The 12,101-nt window shown below is 40.8% G+C and overlaps 1 protein-coding gene across 16 annotated transcripts in view; it reads left to right on the forward strand.

The window, feature by feature from the left end:
• Nucleotides 1–6,609, forward strand: part of clasp1a (cytoplasmic linker associated protein 1a) — a 258,110-nt gene extending 251,501 nt beyond the window's left edge. For all 16 annotated transcript variants that reach the window (XM_080199457.1, XM_080199456.1, XM_080199458.1 and 13 more), the window contains one exon: nt 1,540–6,609. In XM_080199457.1, the coding sequence (XP_080055583.1) occupies nt 1,540–1,626 (87 nt within the window). In that variant the 3' untranslated portion in view covers nt 1,627–6,609. The remainder of the gene's footprint in view (nt 1–1,539) is intronic.
• Nucleotides 6,610–12,101: the final 5,492 nt, after the last annotated feature.

Raw genomic sequence — 12,101 nt, forward strand, 5'->3', positions numbered from 1 at the left:
CTTGAGGCTGTGCCCCCTAGTCCTACTGTCCTTTCTAAGCGGGAAGAGTCTCTCCACCTCTATCCTATCCATCCCATTCATCATCTTATACGTCTCAATGAGATCTCCCCTCATTCTTCTAAACTCTAACGAGTACAAGCCTAGTTTATTCAGCCTCTCCTCATAGCTCAACTCCCTCAACTCCGGCATCAGCCTAGTAAACCTCCTCTGCACTCCCTCCAAGGCCAAAATATCCTTGCGTAAGTACGGCGCCCAAAACTGCACACAGTACTCCGGCTGCGGCCTCACCAGTGCCCTATACAGCCGCAGCAAGACCTCCCTACTTTTATATTCAATCCCCCTCGCTATGAAGGCCAGCATCCCATTCGCCTTCCTGACCACCTGCTAGCTGGGTTTTTGCGACTCGTGCACAAGGACCCTGAGGTCCCTCTGCACCGTCGCCTGCTGCAGTTTAAGCTTGGAGTTAAAGGATAAACTTGCACGGCTTACTGCAAAACCAGTCTTAAAGATACATTATTTTCATCACAATTTTGAGTGGAGAATAGGATATATCTAAAGTATGAGGAAGATCTTGCTATGTTAGTGAATAAGCAGCTGCTTGTTTCGAGCTTGACAGTCCTGATCTAGAATGTAGAAGGATTGCTTTTGAGGATCTTGCCAGAATTTATCAGGGACGTTACTGCCTTGTAACAATGTGTTATCCTTTGATGGAATATAAATTAGTTCTACCTTCTAACAATTAGTAGGTGAGCCAGTGTGTTATAAAAGATTCATCGTAACCTCCTTGCCTTTGTACTTGTTGCCTCTATGAAGCTCAGGATCCTGTTTGCCTTTTGGACCACTTTTCGCAACCTGCCTGCCACCACCAATGGTTTTTGTGCATATATCCCCAGGTCTCTCTGCTCCTGTATACTTCCTACTGAAATGTATCATTTCACCCTTCTGTATGTTAAATTTCACCTGCTGCATATCTACCCATTCCACCAACCTGAGGCCCTCTAATATTTCAAAGTAAATTCCTCATTGTTTCTAAGTGAATGAACCATCCTGTTGCTTACACCATATACCATGGGCAGCACGGTGGCATAGTGGTTAGAACTGCTGCCTCAAAGCACCAGGACTTGAGTTCAGTTCCTGGCTTGGGTCGCTGTCTGTGCTCCCCATGTCCGCTTAGGTTTCCTCCGGGTGTTCTGGTTTCCCACAGTATGAAAGATGTGCTGTTTATGTACTAAATTCTTCCTCAGTGTATTTGAACAAGCACCAGAGTGTGGCGACTAGGAGACTTTCACTGTAACTTCATTGCAGTGTTAATGTAAGCTGATTTGTCACACAAATAAATATAAATAGTTTAATTATTTTTTGTGAGACAGGCACTTTCGTCTAGATTTATTAATTGAATTTAAATTCCCCCTGCTGTTGTCCTAGAATTTGTTTCAAGTCTCCAGATTACTACTATTTACTTAAATGATTGATACTTAAATACTTGCATGCAGTGCATTTCTTATGAAGCCACATAAAATATCTGACTCTCTCTTGCAGATGAAATTATTAAATTTGTATATAAAGAGGGCGCAGACGACAAACAGCAACAGTAGCTCATCGTCAGATGTGTCAAGTCATAGTTAACGGATGGCAGTCATGTTTCTTTAGACGGATGAAGCCGTGCCTCTTCAGAGACCTTTCTGCTCAAATTTTGAAATCCACGTGCCCTTGGAGTGAAAAATTGCTGCACATCAGTGTTTGTTCTTAAGTAATATATGCAGTTGCTTAGCTTTAATCTTACAGCTGTTACTTAATCATAATGTGATGCCTGTTTTAACATGTGACATATGGATAAAAGAAGGCCTGTAGTGAGTCTTTGACTGTCCAGTGGTGACATCAAGTGAAGTAGCACTGATTCTGGGTTAGATTATTGACATCTTTAAACATAAAGTGTATGACCCACATACTTGGTATCAGAGTATTGTTCCATATGATGTTGTAATTTTAAGTATTATGCATAAACAAATTGCTGTTAAATTTCAATAGATATGATCTTGTCATACTATTTCTTAGCAGCTACTTGTTTAGACTTGTCAAGCTCATTGCAGGCCAAATGATGTCTCACTGGACTGGACTTTTACAACTACAGAAGATGAAAGCAAATTTTTACAAGTACTGCCAGTCTTTCACACTTGATTTTTAAATTGCATTGTCAGATATGTGCCATCTACCATTTGAAGATTTGCATGGCATAACTAAAAAGGCATGATCCTGCTTTGTGGGAGCCTGTAACACTGCAGTTTGATAAAAATGCAAGAGCTACTGTGTTATAGACCTGTTTTCTTTAAGATATTGTAATTTTTTGTTTTGCTCCATCAGTTCCATTTCTCTCTCTCTCTCTCTCTCTCTCTCCTCCCTTCCCCATTCTTGGATATTACTCTTCTACTACTTGGAAATGCAGGAAAAAGCCTGTAATGTATCTCTGCCTTTGAAATGGGTGTCCCTAACCTTGCCTTAGCAAGAACTGAGAAAACTTATCTAAATAGGGCACCTGAGATCAGCTGAGAACAGTACCTGAACTTGCAGTTCTTTGGGAGCCCACCATCGTTGGAGTTTTGGAAACACCCATTTAACTCATAACATTAGGTTTTATGTGATGGAATGTACAAACTGCTGTATTTCTATATTTAAATGCAAGTTGAGATCTAATGTGTAATTTAGCAGGCCTATGTTACCATTCCTCTGAATGTATTAGAGTGAAGTCAGGAAGAAAAGCTGAAATGATCATGCCAAGTTAGACATTGCAATTCAGGTTTTCATTTCAACTTTGGCTGCCTGAATTACGATTCACCGAAGATGATTTGTCACATCATGATTTTACATTATGCTGTGGTGGAAATAAATCCACAGGTTCTGTACAGATCGCCAATCAGCAATTATTCTTACGCTCCAAATGTTTTGTGAACTGTGCAGTAAGGAGCACTTACCCACTCAAAAGACCTGAAAACCAACAATCTTCCCTATCTGTATCTCCCTGGTGACCACCTTTGATTTTGATTATTCCATTTTCACTGATAGTTTTTGCACTGTTCTTTTTGTATTTTTTTTTTCTGTTCCATGTCTGTTTTTGGACTGTTGCTGCGAAAGATTTCTGCTTCAGTTGTCTCGCACATTAGTTCTGAATTTAAGATTCTGAATGTTACAGGGGTGGTTGGGGGTAGGTGGTGGGGAGGGAGGGAGCGGGTACTGCTGTTTCCCACCATTCAGTCTGTCTTGCCATCTAATTCAGCAGCTTCTGAATTCTGGCAAATCTGAAGGAAGGATGCCAACCAAAAATGATGGCTCAGGCTGAAAGGTCTGGTACTGGATCCCTGTCTAAAAAGCTGTAGATCCTCTTACAACAGGGACAGAATTTCTTAATGTCAGCCTTGTTACAGCAACAAAAGGGGCAAAAAACATTGGAAGAATCAGAGTGACCAAGAATCTTCCTTCGTCAGGGACCATGCCTATTTCCACGTCATTTTCTAGGTAAATATCCTTTCTCTCAAAATCCTGGAACAAAGAAATGCCCATGATGTTATGGCTACCCCTGGACTATAATCCATTCTGGCGTATTTTTTTTTTTAAACTGAGTAAAAGCCAGATTTCTTCTTGGGAATAAAGTCCTTGGCATTCTTGTAAGCAAGAAGCATTTGACCCATCGGTTAATTGCTTGTTTTTCGATGGCTACCAGACAAGATGGGCCAACATACTATGGAGTACATGGAAATATAGTCAGCCAACCGTATGACTGAAATACTTCTGACTTAAGGGAACTAGCTTTTAGGGAAATAATACAGCTTCGCAGTAAAGCTGTACTCAAATCTGCATGCGAGCACTGCTATTTTTATAAATTGTACAATTGTTTCCTTTCATGGAATAATCATTATTCTTCATGTTCTAACCTTCATTTGTGTCGCAACATCTCCAACATGTCTGAAACTTTGTAGGTTTTGCACAGGATTTTTTGACAATGGATGTGGTGCTTAGATGTGCAGTGTGTTTTCAGTTTTAAAAATTCTTGGCATTGGTATTAGTCGGAATTCCAGCTCCCTCCAATCCCAAGAAACAATTGCTTGTAACACATTGAGTTCCGCCTCCTCTTTCCCCATCCGCCCACCCAACTCTTCTGGCAAAAGACTAAAGTTGGTCACCTGGGGGAGCAATCGTAAATATGCGAAAGGTTGCATACGTTTGCCCTGATGTTCTTAGGGGATAATTGTCCTTGTGATTTTACTTGATATATTTTACTCTGTAGTAAGTAGAGGATAATTTTGATTTTTAAAAAATCTTGACTCAACTTACAAGTGGGTGATCCAGATATTATTGCTTGCCTTTCATGTGTTCATTATGGCATAAGTATTAGCAGCGTTAGCTAAGGGAAGTGCAACAGCAGAAACTCAACAATGTAAATTCGGGTCTTCTATAATATATTATTTCCTGATTAGGTTTGGCCAAAGTCACGTAGTCATAAATTCACTGGTTCGTCCTCGAGTATCGACATTGGAAAACTGTTGGATATTTTGATGTAAAGTGTTCATCATGATTCTTTTAATTTCTTTAGTACTGTATTTTATTTCTGTACCATTACAAGATTGAAACAATCTAAACGTTTTTAGTTATTTTTCTTGAAATTAAAGACCTGGTTGTACTGTAATACATGAAAAATTGCTTCATATTTTCATTTTTATTTTATGAAACAGTAGTTTGAAATGTGAATATGGTTCTTTTCACCTTTTGAAGTGAACCAAGAACTGTAGCTGACATCAGATTTAAATGACATACTAAGTAACTTTGTAGCTGGTGAGAAAGTGCTTCCATGATTCAGTTTTCAATTTCTTTATGCCTTCAAATTGTGGAGTTTTGTATTCTATTCTTTACAATGCAATTAATCTTTCAGAACAACTTTTATCTAATTGTAAAAAAGGTGTACAAAATTGAAAATACCCTCTTAAAACACTAGCAATGCAACAAAGTTTTGCATCAAATGTACACTCATACTTGGATTCAAGTGTTTTTTTAAATTCACACCTGCAATATTGGGACCAAAACATCCCATTTGGAGGAGGAAATTTGAAGTACTTTGGATATGTCCAGCAACTTTTTTATTGTTAAGTTTAGATTGCTTAATATTTAATGAATCATGTTTCTAAAATGTGACTTTAGCAAAGGCAGAAATTGCCCATTCACGTGGTGGCAGACAGGTAGATACACAATATTTAACACTGACACATTCTGATTTTGAAAATAAGATGTCCCTTATGACCCATAGACTGATCAAATGTAACTCAAAATGGCAACCATTTTCAGTACCTGTTGGATATGGTTTAGCCTCACAACTTTTGTGTTTAAGGTATGTACATCATTACAATGTTTATAATGCTGTTCTAAGGTTAATTATTATATAACCTGAAACAGAATTGTTTGCTTAACAGATATTTGGTTGGTGCACAATGTAGTTCTCCCCCACCTCAGCTTCCCTTGCACCATCTCTCCACACACCCCACGCCCGCTTACCAATCCTCCAAATTCATTCAGCTGCAAGCGATAGTAGTAGGCCTTCTTTTATTCCCTCTGATGTTTGTTTTGTGCGATAGGCAGGTACCAGAGTGAATGGTGTGATTTCTTTTGTGTTTCTGTGAAAAGGAAAGGATTGCTGCTGTTGTGATTTCTTGAACTATTGGATGTGATGGGAATAACCTCAACTAATGTTCACAATGGTTATTTTCCTGAAATATTACAATCTAATTTGCCATGTTTGAGTTATGAACAAAAAGTTTTTTTTTCGTTACTGTTGTTGCTGAAACTTTTACACCTCAGCAGTTAGCCTGCATGTTGCAGCAGTATCTCCTTTGCCGTTCATCCATCGGCTGCACGAATGGTCTAGGCATGGACGACCGGAATTAAATACAGTCCTAGTGTTTTTACTTGTTTAGTCCTATGGTAGTGTTCTGTTTTGAGGCATGTGGCTTTTTTAAAGGTACACTATGTGTGCTCGCCTTCCAACTTCAACTAACTGCAGAAACAAAACAGAAGTCAAGAATTTTTTTGTCCTCTGTTTTATGATAGCATACTAACAGCTTACAGAGACTGTGGATAGGTAATGTACATTACTGTCACAAGAATGCCCTTCCCTTGATATATAATCAAGCTTACTGTTTAATGAGGGATGGAAGCCAAGTTTTATAGACTATACCAGAACTTTGCTAAACTAGTTTAAAATGAAAATGTTGGAGACACATCAATCATCAGAATGGTTCCTAGCAGAGTATTCACTGCGCATGTACCTTTTTTTTCCTTGCTTTGTCATATAATATCCATATCGGTATTTATATATTATTTGTTTCATCTGTGTGTATTATGGCAACTGTACAGATAACTTACATGGGTTTTGTTAACTTTCACCTGTTGATAGAATTTGCTTAAGAAAGCAACAAAGTAAAACTTTTAAGTTTGCTGTAGAATAAAACCCTACATGAAGAGTTTGATAACTGTTAAGTCTTTTTATTTGTTCATGAAAAATGCACCTTGAAATCAATATTTCATTTAGGCACTTGTACAGGGAATAAAGAATAAAGATTCAAAGAAGATTTTGAAGAACTCAGTTTCTTTGGGGAAAAGCCTCAACCTTAGCCGCTGTCGTTCATGAAACGATTGATCAGTTCAACTCCTCTTCCTGGCTCCGATGGAAGCTAAGACTTTTAACAATTCTCTCACCTCAAATAACATCTCCCGCACCCTACTCCCTTCAAATCTGCCCTCTTCATCCCTCTCAAAAACATAATAGTTGACCCCTTGCAAGTTACTATCCCATCTCCAACTGCCCCTTCCTCCTCAAAGTCCTTTAAGGGGTTGACTCCTCCCAAATTGATGCATGTTTTTCTTGGAAGTTTCAATTCTTCAAATTAGGTGCATACCACATAACTGCAGTGGTTCATTATCAAAGTCACCAAATGAGATCCTATGTTGTGACAAAGGCAAGCTATTATTATCTCATTGAAACTTACAGAATGCTGAATGGCCTGGATAGAATGGATGTGGGGAAGATGTTTCCATTAGTAGGTGAGACTAGAATCTGAGGGTACAGCCTCAGAATAAAGGGACACCCCTTTAGAACTTAGATGAGGAATTTCAGCCAGAAGGTGATGAGTCTATGGAATTCATTGCCACAGACAGCAGTGGAGGCCATGTCATTGAGTATATTTAAGACAGAGATAGGTTCTTCATTGGTAAGGGGATCAAAGGTTGCGAAGAAAAGGTGGAAGAAAGGAATTGAAAAGTTAGCAGCCATGATTGAATGGTGGAGCAAATTTGATGGACTGAATGGCCTAATTCTGCTTCTATTTTTCATGGTCTTATTTTTTTGTCCTTTTTGATTTATTTGTAGCCATTGACAAGATTGAACCAGCTATCCTCCTCCCAACAGTCCCCAGTCTCATCCAGATTGGTGGGACTACACGAGTCTGATTTGAGATGAATTGCATACAGTGGCTTATTTTCCAACTCCTACGTAGACTTTGTGTACTATGTACTCCCTTCTATCACCCCCCCTACCTCCCGCACATCATCTGAAAACAGGGCATTATCACAAATACTAAAACACAGCTCTACCTCTACCCATCCAGTGTCTCTAAATTGCCGGTTTGTATATCATCTAGTGCTGGATAAGCAGAAATTCCTTCCAATACAATAATTGTAAGAATGAAACTGTTGCCTTTGGTCCCTGTGATGAATTCTGTTTCCTCGTCAAGGAATCCACCCCTCTTTGGTACCTGGTTGAACAAGACATAGTGTGGCACAGTGGTTAGCACTGCTGCCTCACAGTACCAGTGTTTGATTTCTGGATTGGGTCACTGTGTAGAGTTTGCATGTTCTCCCTGTATCTCTGTGGGTTTCCTCCCACAGTCTGAAAGACATGGTAGTTAGGTGCATTGACCCGAATAGGTGCTGAATTTCACAGTAACTTAATTGCAATGTTAATGTAAGCCTTACTCGTGACCAATAAATTTTAACAAGACCATTCACAAACCTGGGGGTCATATTTCACTCCAAGATTAACTCCCAGCAACGTATCCATATATCATCATTAAGTCTTTGGCTATTTTCAGCTAAGCAACGCTGCCCAATTCTAACCAACCCTCAGCTCATCTGCTGCTGAAATCTTCTTCAGTACCTTACCTTTTAGACTATCACAACTTCTTCTGGATGGCTTCCCACCCTCCACCTTCCATGAGGCTGCAGCTTTGCTGCCTGTTTCCATGCATGTACCAAAACCTATTTGCGTGTCATCCTCTGTGCTTACTGACCTTCATTGGCTTTCAGTTGAGCAGTGCCTCGATTTAAGAATTCCATCTATGTTTTCAAACCCTTTTGTGGGCTTTGCCCACCCATCCCTTTTTCTGTAATCTCTTCCAACACGACAGCCCATGTTATCTTCTGATTTCTACCTCTTGATCTTAATTGCTCCACTATTGATGGCTGTGCCTTCTGATGTCGTGGCTCTTAAATCTGAACACCCCATCAACCTACCCCTCTTTTGTCCTTTGAGATTCTCTTTAAAGCCAAATATTTCTTCATCTGTACTATTATTTCCGTTAGTGACAGTCAAATTTTTGTTTTATAGCAACCTCAAATACATTTAAAAATGCTATGTAAACATACGTTTTTGTTAGGAACAACTTTTCAGAATACCAAAAAAAGACATTTTAGTAATGTAGAATTGGCTTCAAAACTCAGTTGAATATCTTATGATGAAGGCAAGTGCTGCGTAATTGCAGAAATCAGTGTATAAGTGCTGACGTCAAAATACTTAAGCGGTGAATGTACCTGAGTATAATGCATTGTTTTTAGAAACTTGAGCCATATTTTTTTTCTCTATGTTCTTCACTCTCTCCTTCTCCCTCATGAACTCTGAGCAATCTGCCTCTGGGGCAGCACTGTGGTTAGCACTGCTGCCTCACAGTGCCAGAGACCTGGGTTCAATTGCAGCCTCAGGCTATTGTGTGGAGTCTGTGCGTTCTCCCGAGCACAGCGTCAAAATAAGGGCGGGGTGGGGGGGGTGGGGAGCAGTTTAGAACAGAGTTGAGGAGGAACTTCTTCACTCAAAGGGTGGCGAATCTCTGGAATTCTCTGCCCATTGAAGTGGTGGAGGCTACCTTGTTGAATATGTTTAAGTCATGGGTAGATAGATATTTGATAGACAAGGGAATTAAGGGTTATGGAGAGCAGGTGGGAAAGTGGAACTGATCCACTTCAGATCAGCCATGATCTTATTGAATGGTGGGGCAGGCTCGAAGGGCCTACTGCTGCTCCTCATTCTTGTGTTCTTATGAGTCTGGGTGGGTTTCCTCTGGATGCTATGGTTTCCTCCCACAGTCCAGAAATGTGTGGGTTTATGTTGATTGGCCATGATAAATTGACCCTAGTGTCAGGGGCATGAGAAGGTAAATGTGGGATTATTTATTGCCCATACGTAATTACCTTTGTGACGATGGTGGTGAGTTGCCTTCTTGAACCACTGCAGTCCATGTAGATACACCCAGAGTGCTGTTAGGGAGGGAGTTCCTGGCTTTTGATCCAGCGACTGGGAAAGAACAGTGACCTAGTTCCAAGTCAGGATAGTGTTCCCAGGTATCAGCTGCATTTATCCTTTCAGGATGCTGGAAGTTGAGAGCTTGTAATATGCTATCTAAGGAAATATGATGGAGTTGCTAAACATCATTAAAGGCTGGCACAGCATAGATAGACTTTCCTAATAGGTGAGAGGCCAGAGATACAAGATTAAATGCACATGGTTTGGCACAAAGGACAGAAGAAACTTCTTAGAGAATTGTGAAGCTATACAATTCACTCTCCCAGGGTGGTGCTGAGGCAGAGATTGTTCTCAATAATCCAGTTGAGGTTGGATAGATTCATTGAATGGATATGGGAATAGACCAGGTCCAGAGATGTGCAGGTTAGGTCGATTGGCTAAATTGCCCCTTAATGCCCTGGGCTGTGTAGGTTAGAGGGATTAGCAGGATAAATGTGTGGCTTTGTGGGAGTGGGGCATAGGGTGGGAATGTTGTTGGTGCAGGCTCAAAGGGCCGAATGGCCTCCTTCTGCATTGTAGGGATTCTATGATATTATGGGAACAGGGCCTGGCTGTGACTGTGGTCGGTGCAGATTCAATGGCTGAATGGCCTCCTACACTGTAAGGATTCTGTGAATATTTTGATCTGTATAGGGCAGAAGAAACCATACTTTTCACTTTTTATCCCAATACATGTGACAATAATAAATGAAATCAAATGTAACAAAAGTGAAAAAGAGATCTTTTCAATCCAATATGGAGAAATCAGTCGTGCCTTACAACGCTTACAATTACAGTTTACAATTACAATAACTCCACGTTGAGCATGCTGCCGGAAGGTTGTTTTGACCAATTCCAGCACATTCACCTCCAATTCACACACTAATTCTGATCTGGAACCACCCTTCCTTCACTGTCACTGGATTGGAATCCTGAAACTCACTTCCTGATGGTACTGTGGCTGTAACTACACTATGTGGACTGTGACGTTTCAAGAAGGTGACTGACTATCAACTTTTCAAGGACAATTAGTAATGGGCAATGAATGCTGACTGTGCCAGCATTGCTCAGGTCCCATGAACGATTGATGAAAGAAATTCTCTGATAAATGTTTTCATTCCGAGACCGGTTTAATGTGGATAAGGGTATCTTTCAGACCACATTCCTGCTCAGTGAAACCGGAATGTCCAGCTCACTTGCCTTGCAATATTGAGCAAAAAAAAAAGTTTTAGATATTGGAGGATCACTTTGTGCATGTGTTTGCATTATTCATTGAAATTTAGTTGGGCCAGTTTCATTCAGAGCCCGCCCTTCCGGCATCACCTTAACCCTAAATTTCTAGTCCATAGCCTATAAAATATCTCCGGTTACCTGGTGATCATGAAATATTTTATAAAGTGTGGACTCGGAATTGACAAAAGTTAGCTGGAGTGGATGTGAACCAATGTGTGCTATTCAAGGCTTGATGTGTGTATGTTACCAAGTGGGTATCATGTGTATCACCTTGAACAGTATTTTCTATTGTACCTTCTTTACTCATTTTCACCATAACAACAACAACAACTTGTATTTATTTAGTGCTTTTGACACTATAAAACAGCCCAAAGTTTCCCAGGAGCTACATAGGGAGATGTTGGGTCAGATGACCAAAAGCTTTGTAGGTTAGAACATAAGAAATAGGAGCAGGAGTAGGCCATCTAGCCCTTCGAGCCTGCCCCGCCATTCAATAAGATCATGGCTGATCTGTCGTGGCTCAGTTCCACATTCCCGCCCTCTCCCCATAACCCTTAATCCCCTCTCTTATCAAAAACCCATCAACCCACGTCTTAAATATTTAGCGAGGCAGCCTCCACCACTTCAACGGGCAGAGAATTCCAGAGATTCACCACCCTTTGAGTGAAGAAGTTCTTCCTCAACTCCGTTCTAAACCACCCCCACTTTATCTTGAGGCTGTGCCCCCTAGTCCTACTGTCCTTTCTAAGCGGGAAGAGTCTCGCCACCTCTATCCTATCCATCCCATTCATCATCATATATGTCTCAATGAGATCTCCCCTCATTCTTCTAAACTCTAACGAGTACAAGCCTAGTTTATTCAGCCTCTCCTCATAGCTCAACCCCCTCAACTCCGGCATCAGCCTAGTAAACCTCCTCTGCACTCCCTCCAAGGCCAAAATATCCTTGCGTAAGTACGGCGCCCAAAACTGCACACACTACTCCAGTTGCGGCCTCACCAGTGCCCTATACAGCTGCAGCAAGACCTCCCTACTTTTATATTCAATCCCCCTCGCTATGAAGGCCAGCATCCCATTAGCCTTCCTGACCACCTGCTGCACCTGCAAGCTGGGTTTTTGCGACTCATGCACAAGGACCCTGAGGTCCCTCTGCACCGTCGCCTGCTGCAGTTTTTCGCCACGTAAGTAATAATCCTTCCTACCATTATTCCTACCAAAGTGGACCACCTCGCACTTGCCAACATTAAATTCCATTTGCCAGTTCCTGGCCCATTCGC

Source organism: Carcharhinus amblyrhynchos, chromosome 11 (assembly GCF_965287045.1).
Source record: "Carcharhinus amblyrhynchos chromosome 11, sCarAmb.v2.hapA, whole genome shotgun sequence".
Taxonomy (NCBI): Eukaryota; Metazoa; Chordata; class Chondrichthyes; order Carcharhiniformes; family Carcharhinidae; genus Carcharhinus; species Carcharhinus amblyrhynchos.